At 46.2% G+C, this 22,448-nt stretch overlaps 1 protein-coding gene across 1 annotated transcript in view; it reads right to left on the bottom strand.

Annotated features, from left to right (window-relative positions):
• The window catches only part of Ubr2 (ubiquitin protein ligase E3 component n-recognin 2), a 73,023-nt gene that overhangs the window by 32,482 nt on the left and 18,093 nt on the right, over window positions 1–22,448 (bottom strand). The window contains exons 2-14 of the mRNA XM_036168073.1: window positions 22,341–22,429; window positions 21,244–21,342; window positions 15,035–15,198; window positions 14,847–14,946; window positions 12,944–13,072; window positions 11,771–11,954; window positions 9,025–9,086; window positions 7,978–8,088; window positions 5,439–5,504; window positions 4,021–4,143; window positions 3,841–3,904; window positions 3,069–3,193; window positions 1,636–1,688 (exon numbers count right to left, since the gene is read on the bottom strand). Of these exons, the coding sequence (XP_036023966.1) occupies window positions 1,636–1,688; window positions 3,069–3,193; window positions 3,841–3,904; window positions 4,021–4,143; window positions 5,439–5,504; window positions 7,978–8,088; window positions 9,025–9,086; window positions 11,771–11,954; window positions 12,944–13,072; window positions 14,847–14,946; window positions 15,035–15,198; window positions 21,244–21,342; window positions 22,341–22,429 (1,369 nt within the window). The remainder of the gene's footprint in view (window positions 1–1,635; window positions 1,689–3,068; window positions 3,194–3,840; window positions 3,905–4,020; window positions 4,144–5,438; window positions 5,505–7,977; window positions 8,089–9,024; window positions 9,087–11,770; window positions 11,955–12,943; window positions 13,073–14,846; window positions 14,947–15,034; window positions 15,199–21,243; window positions 21,343–22,340; window positions 22,430–22,448) is intronic.

Raw genomic sequence — 22,448 nt, 5'->3', positions numbered from 1 at the left:
CATCCGTGTGGAAGAACACTTCAGCAAAGTCAAGCAGCCAGGAGAAAGTATTTGCCATACATTTAATGTAGCAAGAGTCAATGTTTCTGATAATAAAAACGCTAACACAGTGAGATGGCCAGTGAACAGGATAAGATGCTCTGCCTCACTGCTGCGCAATGCGAATGGAAGCAAGGTAACAAGCCACCCACGTACTCTGCAGATTTGTAAAGGTGTACCAGGCTAGGGGGGAGCTCAGTGGTAGAGAGGTCACTAACTTCTGAGTTCAGTTCAGAGCAACAACGTCTGCCGTGCCCAGAGTGAGTGAGTGCACACACATTCAAGTGTTGACAAGGGCGGGGACCAGCGGGAGTGTAAACTGAGTACTGCTGGGGAGGCAGCATGGAGGAATTCCTCAGGACATAAGCCTTGCTTTCCTTTGGATCTAGCGGGTCTTCAAAGAAATGCTCTCCTAGTCAAGGTAAAGATGCCCACCATGCACATGACCTGCTGCTGTACTAGGGACACCGAGCATTAGACACCTGTCAGTAGAGGAAGCAGACCATGCAGTGCATGGCGATGCCGCAGCAGAAAGAGTGAAAGGGCACACTATCCACCAGACAGCAGCACCACACCCATTACACTGAACGGGCAAGGGGTGGAGCTCAAGCATTAGACCCTGAATTACAGAATAACAAACACAAAGCAGTCTGTTCCTTCCTAGCTACTTAGAACAGAGATCAAACACTCTACAAATATAGAAAAACTAAGACTAAGAATAAAACTGATCAAGATTCAGACGGAGCTGGACGGCTGTGAGTCAGTGATAACCCCCTTTCCTGTAATTTCTCTAAAGAGGCACACTGATTATTTGTTGTATACATACTATCTTTAGAATGTTTCAGTGAAGACACTGCAGCTGGAGTGTGGGGAAGAAAAAGAGGGATAAAAAGTTGCCCTGGGGCTGGAGCCACTGAGCAGGAAGAGCACTTGTTGCTCTTCCAGGGGAGTTCCCAACACTCCCATCCCGTGGCTCATGACTGCCTGGAACTGGCTCCACAGAATCTGATGTCTCCGGTGCACACATGCAGGCACACCCACCCACCCACCTCTTCTGAAAAGATGAACCGCCTCAACAGGCAACAGAAAGCCGGTGGCCTGGGGAGCACATGGACACAGGGAGGCGTCCCTCAGAGCAGGCTTCAACCCTCACTCAGATAGCACCTTCAAACTGCAACAAATGATGAACTGCTCAAATCACTGAGTAAGCTGAATTCCTATTGCTTGAAACCAACAGCTCTGAATACCCAGTCTGAGGCAAGGAGACCCCTCTGCAGGTATTTACTGGCCAGTGAGGCCTGATCCTAAGAAACACCACTGAGAAGCTTACTCTAGAATTAAAGCTTGAAAATCTCTGTCTCTCAAAGTGATAGCTTCACCCTTAGTTTTATCAAAAGCAGCACATTGAGAAAAGTAATTATGGAGGCCAGAAAGGTGGCTCAGCAGGAAACAGCTTTTGCTGCCTATCCTAGAAGAGAACTGACTTCCTCAGTTGTCCTTGAACTTCTGCTATGTTACGTTGCAGTGAGCACAGTGCATACAAAATAAATAAACCTTTAAAAAATTAAAAGTTCATAAAATATGACATAAACTCACTTGAAATGGGCAACAGTTTCGATGACGCTCTCCATGCCAGTCTCCTTATTCTCCTAAAGTAGCAAGAAATAAGCATGCTCAGTGGTATGGAATGCAGCTGCAGCACTCTGAGCAGTGTGCTAGCCAGCCTAGGCCAGGACGCATCCTAACACTATCAGAGAGCTGAGGCACTTCCCGGTGAACTACCATGTCAACACCAAAGGTGTCGGATGATGAGACTGGGCAAGGCCAATCTAATGTATCAAGATCCGCAACTGCAGAGCCCTGGGCTGTTGCTCTATTTTAACTCTGGCAGAACACGCTGAGGAGGGGCTAAAGAGACAGCTCAGCAGTTAAGAGCATTTGTTGTCTTCTAGAGGATCTGAGTTCAATTCCCAGAACCCACATTAGATGGTTCACAAGCATCTGTAACTCCAGCCCCAGGGGATCCAATACCTTCTTCTGGGCTCTTTGGGCACCTGAACCAAGAGGACACACCCCCACAGACACACATATACATAATTTAAAACAAACACACACATTGAAGGGCCTTAATGAAAATAAAGGCCTTTTTCAGATATAGGAGCTGAAGTTCTGAAAAGGCCCAAGGCTGAAAATTAGGTGGCTGAGAGACTAATGGCACTGGGGAGAAAAAGTTATAATTCAACTTATGAATGTCCTCGTATAGGTGACTTTGGTCACCTCAATGAGATAATGGCTCATTGTTTAAAAAAAGACACTTCCACCTGGCTATGTGACGCACACCTTTGATTCCAGCACTTTGGAGGCAGAGGCAGGGGACTTTGAAGCCAGCCTGGGCTACATGGAGAAACTGTCTCAAAGAACCAAAATCAGGGAGGGAAAAAAGACTCTTCTGGTGCCTGAGAAGGAAAAAGCTCTGAAAACCGAGTAAACCAAGTTTGCTCAACTCAAGTGAGGTAGTTCACTCCCTCCTTCAATAAATAACACAGAAAGTATTCTGTGCGGCCATGGCAGTTCAGAGGGCCTTAAAATGCATTCTCTCTAGTGGACAAAAAACCCCAAAATCCAAAAACAACTTAGCTCTAAGAACCATTCTTTTTTTTTCTTTTTTCTTCCCCCAAGAGGGTTTCTCTGTGTAACTTTTGGAGCCTATCCTAGAACTCACTTTGTAGACCAGGCTGGCCTCGAACTCACAGAGATCCACCTGCCTCTGCCTCCTGAGTGCTGGGATTAAAGGCGTGCTCCACCTCTGCCCGGCTTAAGAACCACGTTTTTAGTGTTCTCTGTCTCTAACCCTGCTCTGCTTTCTATCAGAGTTCCCAATATTTTCTTTTTCAAATCACTCATGGAAACTCCATAGCTGAATTACCCACATCCTAGAACTGTAGCGTGTACGAACTAGGGAAGCACAGAGACAGACTTGCGCACACTGAAGGGAAGCTGACCAGGTGTTTTTAACTGTAGGTACTTACGTCCTCAGGTAGAGACTTCACCAGCTCACTGTGAGCCATAGGTTTGATGCTCAGCTGATGGATAATCTCCCGCTTAATTTCATCTGTGGCGCTCACCTGTCCAACCCCAGGACTGAATCTTTCTCCTGTCCAAAACCAAAAAGTAGAGGCCCACATTTTACAGACCCATGACACTCATGTGAGCCATCCTTCTAGTTCCCGAAGCAGAATGCACCCTCTGACTGATTGCTCTGCTGGGACAAAGTAATGACTGGTTTGGTAGAGAGCAGTACCCAGCACACTCCAGTGTGATGCCAACTTGAGGGGTGCTGGCTGCTTTGGAGAAGGATGAGAAGGGAGAGGGCCTTAGTAGTCAAGGCTTTCGCCCTATCCTCCTCTGGTGGCAAGGAGGGGACTTCCTTTCCACTTCCGTCTCGGGGCAGGCAAGGTTTCACCTTGAGACCCTTCATGAGTGTCACCCCGCCACTTGGATTGCTACCCTATGGCTACAGAAGTCTGCAACAGCAGGTGAATGGCGGAGCAGGAGGCTAGAGAACTGGGAAAGTAGGTGCAGGGGCTGCAGACACAGGTAAAGAACACCTGTGAGCCACGGGCTTTCGTAACTGCCATCACCACCTTTGGGGGCAAGAAGCCATCTACACCAAGAACCATCGAGAGAAGAAACACAGGCAAGATTCAAGCACCAGTAGCTCTGCTCTAGATAACCCTGTCCTAGATAGTGCAGAGCTCCCACTGCCATCACCTACAGACACGTGAGACGGTCCAAACTCACCGACAAGCATGATGATGAGGTACAGCATCTCTTCTATTAGAGTGTTGTTCTGCTGAACAACATCCTGAAGGAAGGGGAAGTTCAGAGGTGAGAACATGAGCAAGCTGTCTCTTGATGATGACCACATCCTAACAGCAGAAGCTTCGTTAGCCCTTCGGGGCTTGGGACCCAGGTTCTCACCTTATGGGTGACCTCAGAACTGAATCTTTTCCCGTAGTCAGGCGTGCTGAAGATGTGATAGAGTTCAAAGCGGCTGAGCATGATCATCAGGAAGTGGTTCGGATCCATCATGGAGACACCTGTCTTTTTTTGTTTGTTTGAGAGAAAGGAGAAGAGGAGGGTAAGAAGGGACATTCATTGAGTGAGAGATGTTTTAGTCTGCACAAGAAAACTCAGCTTATTGGCCACCAATTCTAAGAAAAGATGGACACCTGCTTAGCCACAGACCCTCTATGGTGTGGCTGACAAGAGGGGCCAGGAATCTAGGCTGGTCAAACAATCCACACAATGCCCCCTAAAACCTAAACCCCCTGAAAACTGCAGGGGCTATTCCAGCCTCCGTTCCTGTCAGGTCATAGGATACTTCTATGAGTTTGGCTGCACTTTCCTACCAGGGCTCACTGCCTGCTGGGAACTGAGAGGAGTATCAACTAAGCTTTAGTTTGTAAATATATATACTATTATTGAGATTGCCTGTTGTTTTTTATATTAGTTTTAATTTTCTCTTAATGCCATTAAAAAAATTCTGAATCAAACTGGCTCTCAATAGCTGGGAACTGAACTAGAGTCCTCTGGAAGAGCAGCCATGCTGGACTGTCTCCACAGCCCTGTCATAGTCCTGTTGTTGCTGTTCCTGTTCTTTGTCTTTTGGAGACAGTCTCACTATGTAGTCAGGCTGGCCTTGAACTCACAAGGATCTGCCTGTCTCTGCCTCCCAAGTGTTGGGATTAAGGTGTGAGCCACCAAGCCAGTCTATTTTATTTTTAAAAAATGATGTTTATGTGTGTGTGTGTCTGCCATGTGAGTGTTGTGCCTATCATAGAAAGGAATCAGATCCAGGTGGTTGTGAGGTACCTGATGTGGGTGCTGGGAACAGACCTCTGGTTCTTTGGAAGAGCAGCAAAAGCTTTTTTTTTTTTTTTTTTTTTTGAGACAGGGTTTCTCTGTAGCTTTGGAGGCTGTCCTGGAACTCGCTTTATAGGCCAGGCTGGCCTCGAACTCACAGAGATCCACCTGCCTCTGCCTCCGGAGTGCTGGGATTACAGGCGTGCGCCACCACCGCCCGGCAGCAAAAGCTCTTAAGCACTGAGCTATCTTCCCAGCCAGGGGTTCTGATTTGAACAACTGGGTGGATTCCCCAAGGCAGTGAGCCTGACAGGCAGGCGGCTATAAAACAAACAAGCCGTATCTGGCACACTGAGTCTGGCAGAGCTCTAGAATCAGGTGGAAGCATTGCGCAGGCTGTTGGCCTTGAGTGGGGAGTGTTAGCAGACAAGGCAGGCGAGAGTCCGATGTCTGGGAATGAATTTTAAGTGGTTGGCTCAGTGGGAGGAGACCAAGACTCCCCATCACCGAAGTCAGGGCTTTTAATCCATTACCTGAAGCATCACTATATCCTTGTCGAACATCTCCCGTCTGCATTTCACATTGTGGTAGTAATAGATCTACAAACAATAATTCATTACATTAGCCGATAAACTTTGATGGGTATGGCTTCCTGGTCATTCCCCACTCCAAGAAAAAGCATATGGGTTTGTGTAAGCACAGGTGTGCGCCTCTCCGTTCATATGTATCAGGCGTGGGTTTTTAGTTAACGCTATCTTAGCACAAATAAACCAACTAGAGATATCCATTAATAGTCGTACAGTTTTCTGGGTCTCCCAACCACAACAAAAAACTGCTTTAGGACAGTTTGAGGTTTCTGAAATTGGGGAGGAGGGGAGCAGGGATGGTTGGGATGGTAAAGCCCTCACTGTGATGTTTGATCCCCAGAATTCACGTAAAGGTGGGAAGAGGAAACCAGCTGCACAAAGTTATGCAGTGACCTCCACACATGCTCCCCCCACCATCTCTCTTTCTCTCTCTCTCTCTCTCTCTCTTTCTCTCTCTCTCTCTCACACACACACACACACACACACACACACACACACACACACGCACACATGTGCACATCACATTTAAAGTTAGAGTCAAATAAAAGAATTTTTCTGGGGATGGAGAGATGGCTCAGCAGTTAAGAGCACTGACTGCTCTTCCAGAGGACCAGGGTTCAATTCCCAGGAACCACATGGCAGCTCACAGCTGTCTATAACTCCAGTTCCAGGGGACCTGTCATCCGACATCCTCACACAGACATACATGCAGGCAAAACACCAATGCACATAAAATAAAATAAATAATTTTAAAAAAAAGTTTTTTTTTTTTTAAACAGCCAGGCAGTGGTGGCGCACGCCTGTAATCCCAGCACTCGGGAGGCAGAGGCAGGTGGATCTCTGTGACTTGGAGGCCAGCCTGGTCTGCAGAGCTAGTCCAGGACAGCCTCCAAAGCTACAGAGAAACCCTGTCTCAAAAAACAAACAAACAAACAAACAACAACAAAAAAAAAGGAATTTTTTTTTCACTTGGTTTTTTGGTGCCTTCCCTGGAACTCAACTCTTTAGACCAGGCTGGCCTCGAACTCACAGAGATCCACCTGCCTCTGCCTCCCGAGTGCTGGGATTAAAGGTGTGTGCCACCACTGCTCAGCAAATAAAAGAAATTTTTAACTTAATGCCACCCCTACTTTTTCTTTCCTTCTCTCTCTCTCTCTCTCTCTCTCTCTCTCTCTCTCTCTCTCTCTCTCTCTCTCTCTCCCCTCCTTCTCTCCCTCTTTGAGACAGAGTCTCACTATGTAGCCCTGGCTAACCTGGAATTCTAACCTGGAGCTCACTATATAGATAGATCAGGCTAGCCTCAAATTCACAGAGCTCTTCCTTCATGTCTCTGTCTACCGAATGCTTGATTAAAGGCATGAGCCTATCACGTCTATTTTACCCCTGCACTTATGTCTTGTATGTGTGTACACACACATGTTGTGAGTCATGTGAGTGGTGGTCAGAGGACAATTTGCAGGAGTTGGCTGTCTTCTTTTGCCACATGTGTGTAGGTTAGTTTTCCTGTCAACTGTCAAGTGGAGACCTAAACCGAGAATCTGTCTCAGTAAGACTGGCCTCCAGGCAAGTCTGCAGGGTATTCTCTCGATTCATGACTGATGTGGGAAGGCCCCCGCCACTGGGAGCAGTGTCCCAGCTGGGCAAGTGGCCTTGGGGTGTAGAAGAAGCAGCTAAGCAGTGTCCCTCCATGGTCGCTGATTTAGCTCCTGCCCTGACTTACCTCTATGATGAACTGTCAGATGGTCTAATGGCCGGCCACCCCAAAGCTACTTTTGATTATGGTGTTTATCATGGCAGTAAAAAGCAAACCAGGCCAATGTGGATGCCAGGGACTGAACTCAGGTCATCAGGCTTAGCTGCAAGTGCTCTTACCCACTGAGCCGTCTCACTGCCCACACACCCAGTGTTTTACCTAGTTGAAGCACATGAAACAAATGCTGGTTTCACCATCCAATTTTGTCCTAAAAATTGTTTCAAGTAAATGTTAAGACTACTGCTACTCATTTCCACTTTCCCTGATGAAATATAGAATAAAAGACCCAAGAAACCTTAGCTCACCTTGTATTTAATTTTTCTAACAATTTAACACAGATATTTAAAAAGAGACGTGTGTGTGTGTGTGTGTGTGTGTGTGTGTGTGTGTGTGTCTGTCTGTCTGTCTGTCTTTCTGTCTTTCTGTCTGCCTGCCTGCCTGCCTGTCTGCTATGCCACATGTGTGTGGGTACCTTCATAAGTCAAAAGAGGAGGTCAGGTCGCTTGGAGCTGGAGTTACAGAGGTGGTGGATCACCTGACACGGGGTCTGGGAATTGAACCAGGGTCCTCTGTAAGAGCAGCAAACACTCTCCACTGCTGAACCATTTCTCTAGACCCCAGAGTCAAAACTTTCAATGACTAAGGTCACTTAAGGCTGTAAAAGTTTCTCCTAAAAGCTAATGAATAGAATCAAAACATCACAGAATTGAAAAACAAACAAAATTCACTTACCTGGTTTACTAATGAGAAGCCATTTCTTCTCCACATCCCAGCATGCACTTGGGCACATAAAACAAGACATCTAAGAGGATGCTCTATCAACATGGGTGGGCTCAGTTCACTCTGTGTGTTTGAAAAAAAAAAAAAGAAACTTGTTAAAATTTGCATAAGGAGGGGTTGGCGATTTAGCTCAGTGGTAGCACGCTTCCCTAGCAAGCACACAGCCCTGGGTTCGGTCCTCAGCTCTGGGGAAAAAAATTTGCATAAGGAAAGGTGGTTGACAGGAAAGCTTGCAAAATAGTATGTTGAATCCACTCTAAGATATATTGTGTGACAATTCACTTTGTATCAATTTAGTTAGTTTATTTATGGCCAGCCCAATCTAGTTGTAGCTGAGAGGTATTCTTTATAATATGAATAATACCTTAGTAAAGTTTGAAAATGGCAAATTATCCTCTATAAAGTGGGTGGGCCTCATCAACTCAGATGGAGGCTGTAACAAGTAAGGTTTCTTGAGGGGGGGCGTCGTACACGTGGTGTGGTGCATGTGTGGAGGTCAGAGGACAACCTCGGCTACCGGTTCTTGCCTCCACCTTGTCTAGGGCAGGCTCTCCTGGCAGGCAGCTGTGACCTGTGAGCATCGCTGTGGTCTCCTGTCTCAGCCAGGACTGTAGATGCACGAGCTGCTGCGAACACTCGTCCTGGTTCTGTGGATACAAGCCCTTTTACCCGTGGAGCCGCCTCCCCAGCCTCAAAAGCGTGGTCTCTGAAGAAGGAATTCTGCCTCCAGGATGGAGTCTGCACTTGTGACTACAATGCCAACCGTCCTCTGGGCGCTCCAGTGTGCCAGGATGCTCTACAGACTGATTGCCAACCCCATAAACACAGGAGGTAAGACTTTCAAACAGTCCTTACCCCTGCTCCCACCATGTGCACACACACACAAACTCCACACACTCCGGTTGGTTCTGTTTCTCTGGAGAACCCAAACTAATAAGTTGGTTTCAAACACAACCAACATAACGACCAGCTGTTCTTTTGAATGTCAAGGCCACTTACTAGAGGTAGGAGCTCGGGAAATTTATATGCCACTTCACTTCTGCTTAATAACACATGCAAACCTGCACGGGAGAACAAACAGAAAGGTGTTTCTATAGGTAAAACTATGTTTATTTGACTCCATGACCACACAGCTTTACTATTTAGCTTTTAAAAATAACCTTCGGAAAGGGATTACAAATTAAGTTAGAAAATGCAATGTATCTAGAAACAAAGCTTTCAACAAGTCTGCATCAGAGGCAATTAGAACTCATCTTCATCACCACTGCTGACATTTTAGAAGCAAATGCTGGACGTACAGACATGGCCAGAGAAGCTTGACCGCAATCAAACCCACTGACCCACACTCTGCCGGTGTGGAGGTAACTTCTGGGCCATGGGCCATTCCTGGGGAAGCTGAGATCCACCCAGCAACTGAACAGAGAAACTGGCCCTGGACTCTTGGTCTACGCCGACCTAACCTCAGAATTAAGTCCTCTAGAATTTCCAGTTTAGAGTCAGAACCAGTTTACTTCCTACCCAGGAGAGGAACATTTTCAGCTCACCATAGGCCACTCCACAGACTACTGTTTAGGCCATTCCCTTATCATTACCCACTGATAAGCAGGCAGTGCGTCTCAGTATTTACCAGCCTCTGTTCAAGCCTCCAAGAGGCTTCCTTCACTGCTGGCCATTCCCAGTAACTGTTACTAGTCACTGCTGAAGCATGCCCAGCACCGTCCCCACTGCCTTGTGTGTGTGAACTGTGTTTTGTTTGTTTTGTTGATCTGTAGCCCCGGCTGGTCTCAAACTTGTGCTCGGTCCTCTAACCTCTCCTTCCCAAGTGCTGGGTTACAAGCATGTGCCGTGCCACCACACCAGCTACATGGACTGCTGGTGTTTTGAGTGTTCATTCTCTCTAGTCTGACTACGGTCATCCAGGGCAGGGCTCATCTAGTACTGGGAGAGGAACGTTCCCAGATCATTCACAGCAGACTTCAGGGAGGTGAGACGTAGGCAGAAATGAGCATATTTCTGGAGTAGTGGCTGTTCCACTGTGGATAATGGCTAGCCTCAGCTTCTACCCAGACAATCAGGGTTGGAAGGACAAAGCAGGAAGTCGCTGAGTTGAAGGGACTCACAGTTTTGTCCTCTAGTCTAACTCTGACCAACAGTTTTCAGTTGCTGAAAACAAACCCGGGGTAAACACGTCACAGGAAGGAGAGACAGTTCTCCTACAACCAGAACTTTGTCTCCTCTGTCCTTCCATACTTCTTTCTCCATCCCTTCCCTTTCTCTTGTCTTGTTACCTAGGGACAGGCTCGTTCTCTGTAGTGCAGGCTGGCCTGGAACTCATGGCAACTCTTCTGGGTCCTGGGACGACAGGTGCCAGCCAGTGTCCACAGCTGGTTGTACTGGTTCACTGGTCAAATGTTTACAGATAGAAACCTCACAAGTCTCAGACTAAGTGTCTCAGACTACAACCTGAGGAACACGCCCAAGAGACTGGGGATGTGGAGGGCTACCAGTCAGAGAATGGGATGCTGCTCAAAACATGCACTCCCAGAATGAAAGGGGTCATTACTACTTGATCCCATGACACAGAAGTGATCAACAGCTCAGCTCATAATTTAATAATTTAGATGAAATGGACCAATTCCTTGGAAGACACAAACTATTAATACTCCCATGAGGAACAGATAACCTCAACAAGGCCATGGTCTATCGAAGGAGTTGAATCAGTAATTAATAACCTCTTCAATATACATTTAAGGAAGCCATGGTATGGGTTCTCCATAGTCTCTCCTTGAGAAATACAAAAATAAAACAAAGCATACCTTCGTATCACATTAAAAAAGTTACCGAGCCACAATCATTAATTAAAGGCTCTGTGATGGGTAACAGGAAGTCACTATTTTCTGAGTTAAGAATGAACTAAAGGCAGGGGGGGGGGGGGCTGGAGAGATGGCTCAGTGGTTAAGAGCATCTGCTGCTCTTCCAGAGGACCTGGGTTCAATTCCCAGAACCCACATGGCAGCTCACAACTGTCTCTAACTCCAGTTCCAGGGGACCTGGCATCCCCACACAGACATACATGCAGGCAAAACACCAATGCACATGAAATAAATATAAATTATCAAAAAAAAAAAAAAAAAAAGAACTAAAGGGAGGACAGTTTAAGTAGGCTAAGATATCCAGAATCAGGAGATCTCAAGCAATGCTGTGAGGGCCCCGCCAGGAGAATCAGGAGCATACTCACAGCCTCTGGCTGCTGCAAGGGGTCTGTCTTAGGTAGTGCAATGATTGGAAGTGGCTTATGAAACAGCCTGAGATCAATAAGGCATTCACTTGTAACCTTCTGCTTCAAAGGTTATCGATCAATGAGCAAGAAAGAGTTCAGGGAAAAGCTACAGTGGCATTGATTTATTAGCAGTGGCTTCAAAGTGAGTGATTAGTGTGACTTCTCACAAGACTGTGAGCTCAATCACTAAGATGTGTATGTGCAGTGATGTCAGAATAAGGGCTGCATCCCAAAACACCTCAAAATGCCAGCTTGGCTCTTGCTCCAACACTGAGGACTCTCTATGGCCCAGTCCTCCCATCTGTGGTCCAAGTTTAGTACTTCCACTTCCTAGCAGAATGACCAGGTCAGGGAACACATGTAAAACCCTCAGGATAACAGCTAGCACACAGTAGGGATTTATAAACATCACAAACAGTCACTTGAGAGAACTTTAGGGGTCTTTTTTTAGGGGAGATGCTTTACCTGCAAGCAAGCGAGAAATTGGGAGGTGAATGCTAACTTTTTCTTGGGAAACACAGTATCTGATAGTTTCCACTGAGTGTCCACAAATGCTGAGTGTGATTGGCTGTTCTCCATCAGTGAAACCGCCATGACATTGCATCAACACAGCCAGGCATTTCTTGTAAGCTTCAATTAACACTTTTTCCTAAAAAAGAGGGTTTGTAACATAAGTTACTCAAAAGACTGAGTTGCTACAACATTGACTTAGCAACTCAAATTCCACGACAATAAGTACCTCAAGCACTAATATGGACCAAACCAAACTCAGTCCTCCCTCCCAGAATGGGTCCCTCTTCTGTCCAGTGGATGGCATCACTTACCAGCAAAGCTGTGGAGATCTAGAAGTTACCAGTAATGTCCTTTACCTTAGTCCATGCTGTCTAGTCTATTTTCAAAGCGACAACTTTCTCTTTTCAGTTCCTCTCAAAACTAGCTGTCCTCTCATACTCCAGTAACTCCAGGCACTGGCAACCATCTCTGTTCAACTCCCTGTGTCCACCCTTGTCGCCGCGTCCACCCATTCTCCAGAGTAACTTTACAAACACAAATGGCCCATGTCACCATTAGGCTGACCCTAACGCAGCCTCCCACTTCAGCTAGACTGACCGAGGTGACCCGAAGGTCCTGACATCAGGCAGCCCTGCCCGTCCCTGTCCTCCATCTCCAGGCTCAAGAAGCTGCTGGATGACCACAGGCCTCTCAGCACACAGAATGATGCAGTCAGAAATCCCTTTTGTGTATCCAGCAGGTTTTTATACACTGTTCAAGTCTCATGGACGCTTCTATAGGTCCTTACTGATGAAGGAAGGCCAAACTTATGACACAGGTAAATAGAGCAAAAGCAAGTTTGTTCTTGGATAAATGTATCCACTATTTTCATAGGCTTAATGTCTAGGGAGGATTATGGGGAAAATGAATAGTTACATAAGCGTGTGCATGATTTCCTCCTTGACTTTTTTTAAAATTACACCTCAGAATTTGAGCTTTTGAATCTTTCTTGAATGTACAGGTGGAAGAGGCAGCGTGCTGTTTCTGAGCTAGGCAGTACAAATATTTCCTCACATCTCTTATTTCCACTCAAGTTTCAGTCTGCCCACTCTTCTCCTCACAGCCCCCACTACCAAAGGGACTCACATCCAGAGCACACCAGTCCTGCACCATGGAGATCACGTGTGTCAGCTTCATCTGCAACGTGAAGGCTGCTTCCCATTCCGGCTCCATTTCAATGTGCTGTCCCACCTGACGTGTGATAGGGTCCATTCCCTGAGGAAGCGGAAAGAGTTTGTAAGAATAAAAACTAGTTAGTTTTTTTTCCACACAGGAACCCAAGGAGGGATGCATAAGAAATATAAATCGATTACAGAGATTATTCAAATAATGTAAAATTTTAAACAGGAAGTGTCAGGGGAAAAAACCCCAAGAAGCTTAATAAATCTCTTTAAAATGTATGTATGTATGTATGCATGTATTTATAATGTATGTATAATGTATGTATGTTTGAGACAGGGTCTCTTTAAGCAGACTGATGGCCTGGAGCACATGATCGCTTTGCCTCAGCTTCCTACATGCTGGGATCATAGATACGTGTTACCACACCTTGGCAGGCTTTGTGTGCCAGTGGTGGCTGAACCCAGGGTGCCACATATACTAAGCTTTTGCTTCAGCAGAGTTCTATCCTGAGCCCTGTGGCAGTCTTGTAAAATGCTACTTGACCTACAAATATCCTCCACAGCTGCCTTAGAAGACAAGTTTTAACTTCTTCACTAATGTGTAGCTCAAAGCGTTCAGACTGCCAGAATGAAAACAGACCTTGATAGAAAAGAACATCATTGTTTTTAGGAACTGGCTAAGCTATCCCAGTGTGTAAGAACCACTTACTAACAGAACACCTCCGACATTTCACAAAGGGATGGCCTTTTAAAACAGCTCTTTCCTAAGGGTTTTAGAGAGGCCCCTGTCTTCTGTGTTCGAACCGTTTCCATGCTGATTTGTTTCTCCTTCTAGACTGTGATTTGCATGGAGGGATGCTTCACAAGGGGACTCATCAGGAAAACGGTCTAGCCTGTACTATGTACAGATCCCACCAAGTGGAAAAGGAACTGTGGAAACACTAAAGATAAAACAAAGGCCAGTGAGATGGCTCAGTGGGCAGCAGAGCCTGATGCTAGCCTGAAGACCAGAGTCACTCTGAGACCTACACTGTGCAAGGAGAACAGATTGCCATGAGCTGTCTATCAACCTCCACAGGTGTACTATGGCATCCACTCACCAGCAAGTGCACACACACACACACAATACAAGAAAAAACACCTCCTCTTTGCAACACAAAAAACCCCAGAGGCTGGGGGTTTATTGGGGGCTAGGCTTAGTGATAGAGTGCTGGCCTACTATCTGGGCATAGGGTCCTGAGCTTGTCACCAAGCATCCAAATGAACTTAAATATATTTCTAAGTAAGTACATTAACAAAACAACCACAGAAAAGGATTTGCAAACTCTCAAAAGGGGTACTAATGAGAACCCAAATATCTTTTTTTTAATTAAAAAAATTGTTTTCCTTCATGTATGTTTGGGTTGCACACATCGGTGCAGCATGTACATGCAGTGCCTGTGGTGACCAGAAGGCGGCACTGGAACCCCTGGAACTGGAGTTACCGATGGTTTAGAGCTGTCAAGTGGATGGATGGTAGGAACTGAACCTGGGTCCTCTGGATCAGTGCTTTTAATTGCTGAGCCATCTCTCCTGCCCCAAACAAAACATCTTTTAAAGAAAAAAAAAATCTTATTTTTGCTGTGGGTTCTGGGGCAGAATGCATGCCGTTTGGCGTCTGTAAGAAGCACTTTTCTCTACCGAGCCTCCTCACTGGCCCACTGAAAAATCTTTTGCTGGGTTCTCATTTAAACTACCCAAGGAGCCTCAATTATAAAAGAAGTTCTTAAGCCAACTGATCTTTTCAAAATACATACAAAATGGGGTGGGGGGGGGGGGGAAGCATACAGACATGTGTTCACACAGAAATATGTTCAGTTTATACATACCTGCATACATTTCAGTAATTCCAAAAAGGCATCGAACCCTTCTAAGAACTTCCGCCTCAGCTCATCTGACCACTCAGTTGGTTTGCTAATCAGCACATACCTATACAGATAAACAACAGTGGCCGTGAACACAGAAACAGTGGCATTTTACAAGCTGTAATTGGTTTGGAAATTGAGGAAACACTCACTTGAGATCTAAGATAAGGCTCTGAACTCTCCTGAACTTGAAGGCTTGAAGGGAAGTGTAGCGTTCAAACTGGAATCTGCCCTGAGCATCTCGCTGTTTCAAATGGTCCATGAAAGCCTTAATGATAACAGTCATCAGGTTCTCTTCCATGATGAGCATCTGGGCCTAAAACAGTTCATCACAAAGTCTGGTAATCAAAGCCTGTGCCCCAGGCAACCAAGAGCTGTTACCGCTAGTTTAGCGCCCACACTTTAAACTTTCTCAGCACAAGTATCTCAGCTCACAAGTGCACCACCAGATCCTTCTAAAGATTTATCTATATTTTATGGGTATGAGCGTTTGTCCACATGTGTGTATGTGCAGTGTCCACCAAGGACAAAAGATGGCATAATGACGTAACTTCTTAACTGAGCCATGAATGCACACTATGCAGTAAGTATGGGTACTTACTGCAGGGTCCAGGTTTACATCACTAACTTCTGAAGTTCAGTATGAAATTACTTCCTTTGCTTGTCGGGAGCTCCAATTATTAAGGGGGCTAACCAGTTCCCAGAACAACCAATTATTATTGGTGCTACATGAAGAAACTGTGACGAATGCATCCGATGGCTGCAGCTCCCAGACCTTCTCTCATTCTTTGTAGCCATCCGCAGGCATACTTTGCTACCATGTTTAGCCAGCTCGGGACTGCTGCTGTCATTTGCACTGTTTGTACAAAAGATGTCACAAATATCCACGATGTAAAATGACAAAAATCACTTCCTGCGAGTAGACTACTAGGAGAGGATACAGTCCAAGTTTTGACAGTGTCACTAACCTCCGCAATAACAGAGGCTCAATAATGCCCGTCCACCGAGCTTCCCGCTGCACTCCGGCAGCAGTTTCTGTATAAGGGAAACTGCTGGTGAAAGTCAATTTAGACCTCCTACCTTAACTAGGGAAATGAAAGGTAGGACTGGCCAACAACTCTCGAGGGAGGATCATGGGAGTGCGAGGGAGCAACACAAGAGAGGACTCTCCTTCCTGCCGGCTGTACTTATTAGGAAGTTAAGGAAAGCTGAGGCAACCCACTGGGCTGGAACAGCTGTGCTGCAGCAGCTTGGCACAGAGGAAGGAGGAAGGGAAGCTTAGTGGGCACAGCATCCCCTGGGGTAGAAGCCTCACAGCCAAGGCACTGGTGGTTCAGGTGAATGTTAGAGACGCTGGGTCTAAAATGGAGGGAGGCACATTCCCCGGGGTCACACAGAATGCCTTTGGTCCTTGCACTGGAACTTTGTCTAAATTGATGCTAATCTTTCCAGAGGACTGTGACCACTAACTAAACATTGCTACATAGCCGTTGGAACTGTTATCACAGACCCCACCCCTGGATGCAGGTCTGCATTCCAACTTGCTTTATAAAACATTATTTCTCCCTAACTCAGGTTTTTTTCTAGTTCATATTAAAATCTGCACCGCCAGACTCGGTATACATTTTACAGCGCATTCACAAAGGTTCAAGTCCCCTGTAAGACTGAATAGAAGTAATGTTTAGGGGGCATGCTCTGGTGAAACTGAATGCTACAGGGTCAGATCAGGAGAATGCTGACTGGGGCAGTTAAGAAGGTAAATTGAGGCCAGGTGGTGGTAACGCACATCTTTAATCCCAACACTTGGAGGCAGAGGCAGGCAGATCTGTGAGTTCGAGGCCAGCCTGGGCTACAGAGAGAGTTCCGGGACAGGCAGAGCCTCACAAAGGAACCCTGTGCGTCTCAGAAAAAAAGTGAAATGACGTGAGTTCTCGCTGCTCACCTCTGTTCATTTCTGTGTGTACACGTATGAGCAGGTCAGAGGACAACTTCCTGGGCCACTTCTAAAGCACCCTTTTTTTTTGAGTCAAGTTCTTCCACTGGCCTAGAACCTACTAAGCAGGCTAGGCTGACAGGCCAGTGAGCCCCAGGATCCACCTGTCTAGCTCACACCTGGCTTTTTGATGTGGGGCTGGGAATCAAACTCAGGTCCACATGCTTACAAATCAAGCACTTTACAACGGAGCTGCTTCCCCAGCTCTCTAACTACTGCTCCTTGATTGAACTGCTCTGCGATGAAGGCTGAGTTAACCAGAAGGTCATTCTGATGACAAAGGTCGTACTGCTATAGAACACTTTTATTCTTGCTAGTATCTAGCACATATTATTTTTAGCCAGGGATGTGTTTAAGAATTACTAATGAAGAAGCTTCTCAAAAGACCTATCCCAGGATTCTTTTGCTCCCTGTCAGGACGGAGGCAGCCTGAAGCGGATCAACACTCTATGGAAAGGGGGAACAAAGTCTGAGGGCATTAGTGAGCTTAGGAGACAAGGACCGGGGCGTCTAGAGAAAGAGCCAGGGAGACAGGAGTGTGGGGTCAGGCCGCCAGTGCGCTGAGCTGCCAGGAGGTGCTGCTGTAAGAGGCAGGTGACTAAGCTGAGCATGGTGGTGCACGCCTTTAATCCCAGCACTCCAGAGGCAGAGGCAGGCGGATGTCTGAGTTGAGACCAGCCTGGTCTACAAAGTGAGTTCCAGGACAGACACCAGGGTTACTCAGAGAAACAACAATAGTAACAATAATAGAGGCAGGGAACCTCTTTAGCCATGAGGCCAGAGTCTTAGTAAGAACACAGAAGTGCTCAGAAACTGAGTCCAACACTCTTCCAGGTTCACTAGGACAGTGCTTAGATTCTGAAGACCGTAGAATGGAAGCCTGAGAGGGTAGAAATCCTAGGATGGTCAAGTAGAGACATGGCAGTCTTATCAAGGCTAGCAAAGTTCAGAGCTCTGCAAGGGCAGGAAATCTAGCAGATGCTCCAGGTTCTCCACTGGGAACCCTCAGTTACTTCTAGACCAAGTCTTGCTGGGTGTGATAGCACACACCTGTAAGCCTATCAAGTAAAACATGAGGATTGTTAAGATAGAGGTTGGATTGGGCTACAGAGACCCTGTTTTAAAAAAAAAAGAGAGAAAGAGAGAGAGAAGAGGGGCTTTTTAAAACTACAGATTTGAAAGGTATTATATAGAAAGTACTAGACCATGTAAATCAATATAACTGGAAATATGGATAAATTAGCAAATTCCTTTTTTTTTTGTTTTTGTTTTTGTTTTTTTGTTTTTCAAGACAAAAGAGTTTCTCTGTGTAGTCCTAGAACTCACTTTGTATACCAGGCTGGCATGGAACTCAGAGACCTGCCTGCTTCTGTCTCCTGAGTGCTGAGATTAAAGGCATGTGCCACTACCACCCAGCTAAATTAGCAAATTCTCAAGAAAAACCACAGCTTATTAAAAAACAACAGTAGAACACCTGAATAACCCTAAATTTATTCAGAAAATATAACTGATATAAAATGTTTCCACAGAGAAATTTCAAGGCCCAAATGGTACACTGGAGAATTCTTCCAAATACTTAAGACAGCAAACTCCCAGGGAAGTTGTGAGCCCTGCTCTGCATCTGGCACAGCGATGCACAGGGAGTGAACAGGGGCAGGGAGTTCTGGGCCTGCAGTTCCGAGTGTATATTAAGTACTTTCTATATGTAACTTGCTGGGTACACCAATGCCCATCACACACACATTCCAAGAGCCACACTGACTGCTGACACGGAGCATGACAGTGTTCTCTGGGTCTGTGTTTCATGTGCATGCTCTTGTTCACTGTTTTTACTCTTTCATTTTATTTTTAGTGTGTTGCTGTTTGGATGTAGGAGTGCACACGCCACCACGAGCATGAGATGGTAAGAGAACAACTTAGGGACTATTTCTCTAACGTCCCACATGGGTGCTGAGCCCTGCCGCATGCTTCCTCTTCCTTCTTTTGGCCTCCCTGCTTTCGTGTGTGTGTGTATGTGTGTGTGTGTGTGTGTGTGTGTGTGTGTGTGTGTGTGTGTACGCACGCGCGTGCGTGCACAGGGAGGTTAGAGGCCAACCTTCAAGACTCAGTCCTCTTCTCCTTCCACCCTGGAACCCTGGAGGCCTCAGGCTTAGCAGCAGGTGGTTTCTTTCACCTGCTGAGCCGTCTCAGTTCACCTGGCCTCACTGCACTAAGTTCTAGTTAAGTTCCCCAGAGTCACTTGACTGTCTTCCTCCAAGTTATTCCCCATCTTACAAACAGCAGTCTTTTAAAAATCACAAATGTGGGGCTGGAGCTATAGCACAATGGTAGAGTGAGCTTACCTAGCATGAGTGTGGACCTGAGTTAGATCCCCCGGTACAACATACACACACTCACACGTACTCATATATACACACACACTTATACAGAGATATGCGAACACTCACACACACACACACACACACACACACACACACACACACACACACACACACGATAAGTCAAAATACAGTGGTTCAAGTACCTCTCATGCTCTTAAGATAAACACACAATTCTTTGATATGGCCTATAGAAGCACTTATTAATGGGCAAATTACTAAAAGATATTCTTTACTAGAATGCAGTGTGTTTGTATGTGTGTCTGTGTGTGTGTGTGTGTGTGTGTGTGTGTGTGTGTGAGGGTTTCTCTGTGTAGCTTTGGTGTCTGTCCTGGAACTTGCTCTGCAGACCAGGCTGGCCTCAAACTCACGAGATCTGTCTGCCTCTGCCTCCTGAGTGCTGGGATTAAAGGTGTGCACCACCACTGCCCGAATAGAACACATTCCTTAGCGAAAAGAAAAGAAAAAACAAAACAAAACAAAACCCACTAGAAAGTGTACTTGTTAGGAAAGTGCGTACAAGCTGTCCCTAAAGCTCCATGGCTTTGCTCCAAGCTTAGGGTCCCCAGCATGCTTAGCTCCTGCTTCCACATGCAAAGCCCCTCCATGGCGCTCTGTATACATCCTCCCTTCAAGTCTCCATGTAAAGAACCTTCCTAAGCGAAGCCTCCGGGCTCTGGGAAAGGCCTATGGCCTTATTCTCTCTCTCAGAAAGCAAATTTGATGTGTATTGCTGCTTATCTACATCTACATGTATGACTATGCACTGCATTCCAACCTGGTACCTGAGGAGGCCAGAAAGCAGCAACATCAGACTCCTGGGACTGCAGTTACAGGCAATTTTTAGCTGCCACATGGGTGTTGGGAACTGAACCCAGTTCCTCTGGCAGAGAGTTTTACTTATTTATTCGAGCCTCATCTGTTTTTTTCACCATTTCACTTTTAAAAGCCTTGCCTAATAAATGCTAATAAATTTGTTCAATAAAGTATGATCTTCAGCTACCATACGTGATAAAACTTAATTAAGGGAGGCTTCAAGACTGTCCTGGCTGTCAACTTGACTCAAGCTAGAGTCATCTGAGAGGAGGGAGCCTCAATTGAGAAAATGCCTCCATAAGATTGGGTTGTAGGCAAGCCTGTGGGACATTTTTTAAATTAGTGACTGATGTGTGAGAGTCAGCCCATGGTGGCTGGTGCCGTCCCTGGGCAGGTGGTCCTGGGTTCTAGAAGAAGGTGAGCTGAGCAAGCCAGTAAGCAGCTCCCCTCCACGGCCCCTGCATCAGCTCCTGCCTCCAGGTTCCTGCCCTGCTTGAGTTCCTGTCCTGATGTCCTCCACTGATGGACTGTGATGTGGACATGGGAGCTGAACAAGCCCTTCCTCCCTGAGCTGCTGCATTTGCCATGCTGCTTCATCCCAGCAGTGGTCACCCTGACAAGGTCAGAGGGCACCTGGTGGACACCAGTCACAGACAGCCCAAGCAGTGTGACTCAGCTGCCTTAGCTACGCTTTCCTTATGAGGGGAGAGTCTTCAAGATCTAGGATGGTATATGGCATGTTATCTGATTCGAATGTCAGGAATATATCTGATTAACCAACCAGCTGAATGTTAAGTCATCAGTCCAAATCCACTAGGAAACCCAGTTCTCCTCCATCATTACTTGATCTTCAAAGATCGTTGTGTGTGCTTGGTGATATCTGAAATCCGACTGCCGCCTACAGAAGGGTTAGCCTATTCAGGAGCACACAGGTCTTACCTCTATGATTTTGAGGCGTTACTTCTGTTAATGGAAACCAAGAGCATTCTCTAGTCTTTCAGTACTTACAAGTGAGGGTACTGTGAATATCTGAACCGAGAGGTCTGCGACTGAAAACTCTCTGTCGTGGTCATCTGTCACATAATCACTCTGCAAACGCTCATAGTTCTAGTAGGAAGGCAAAAACAGGCAAGGGGTGCCGGCTGAGTTACGGAGGAGGGGCGGACATACTCACCAGAGTAGGGGCGGTGAAGAACTGGACAGATAGAGCAGTCACCGACACTGCTCGCTCGTGATCATCCTCCATAAAATCTCTCTGCAACTGCTGGTAATTCTAAACAACAAGGGAAGTCCTCTAACCCAGTGACCAGTGGTTAAGAGTTAGACTGAGAAGTCGTCAGCGCAGGAGGCGGCAACAGGAAGGCACCGCCAGGACACGGGAGACTCGAAGGATCACTAGCACTTAGGTGCTGTGTCAACACCGATCCGCTGCAGAAAGCTGTGCTAATAGGTTCTTCTGGAGCACAGGAGACCTTCTAAGACCCTCAGGTGTGTACTGTACACTGGGGAACATCATGCTATCTGTCCCCAAACCAGCCTTTCATTGCTTGGGAACACACATGAGAATCACGTGACTCCTGCGAGGTCGCTAACAATAGATTTGGGACGAGGTCACAAACATGGATGTTCTGAAAGAGCTCTTCAGATGACTACCATGTGCTTCCTGGGCTAGGAGCTCCTACTTGGAAGCACACATAAAGTAAATACTTAGTGTCCTCATGTGCTGAAAGCAGAACTTAAGCCACCTCTGTCTGCTGCCTCTGTGAATTTTAATAGGATTAAACCCATCTATAACGGCATGGGGCTAAGTTGTCACCATTTCAAACCCCAATTATTGCATATTTATGTTGCTACCTACTCCCCCCACCTCTTTTTTTTTTTTTTTTTGGCTTGTCGAGACAGGGTTTCTCTGTGGAGCCTTAACTGTCCTAGAACTTGCTCTGTAGACCAGGCTGGCCTCGAACTCACAGAGATCCACCTGCCTCTGCCTCTCGAGTGCTGGGATTAAAGGTGTTCGCCACCACCGCCCAGCAATCACTACATATTTATGTATTACAGGGGTGGAGGCAGGTAGTTAGTCTTGTTACACCTCTATTGGTAAAAGGTAAAGAGATTCTGAAGTTTCTTAGGCTTCTAAATGGATAACCTCACACCTTACCATTAAACACTAATATTTTTGAGCCCAAAATACTATACTTATTCCTTAAATAATTTATCAACCACCAAAACTGAAAAATAAAACAACAACAACAACAACAAAATGCTACTTACTTTTGCAAATCGAACAGCAAACAGCTTCTTGTACTTCAGATCCATGAGCAGGCTGCTCATGAACAACTGGTGATACACACTCCTAGCGCCTTCAGGAAAGAGCAGAGT

The sequence above is a fragment of the Onychomys torridus genome, chromosome 18, assembly GCF_903995425.1.
Source record: "Onychomys torridus chromosome 18, mOncTor1.1, whole genome shotgun sequence".
Classification (NCBI taxonomy): domain Eukaryota; kingdom Metazoa; phylum Chordata; class Mammalia; order Rodentia; family Cricetidae; genus Onychomys; species Onychomys torridus.
The sequence above is the reverse complement of the archived record's forward strand: the minus strand, read 5'-3'. Positions and strand labels throughout refer to the sequence as shown.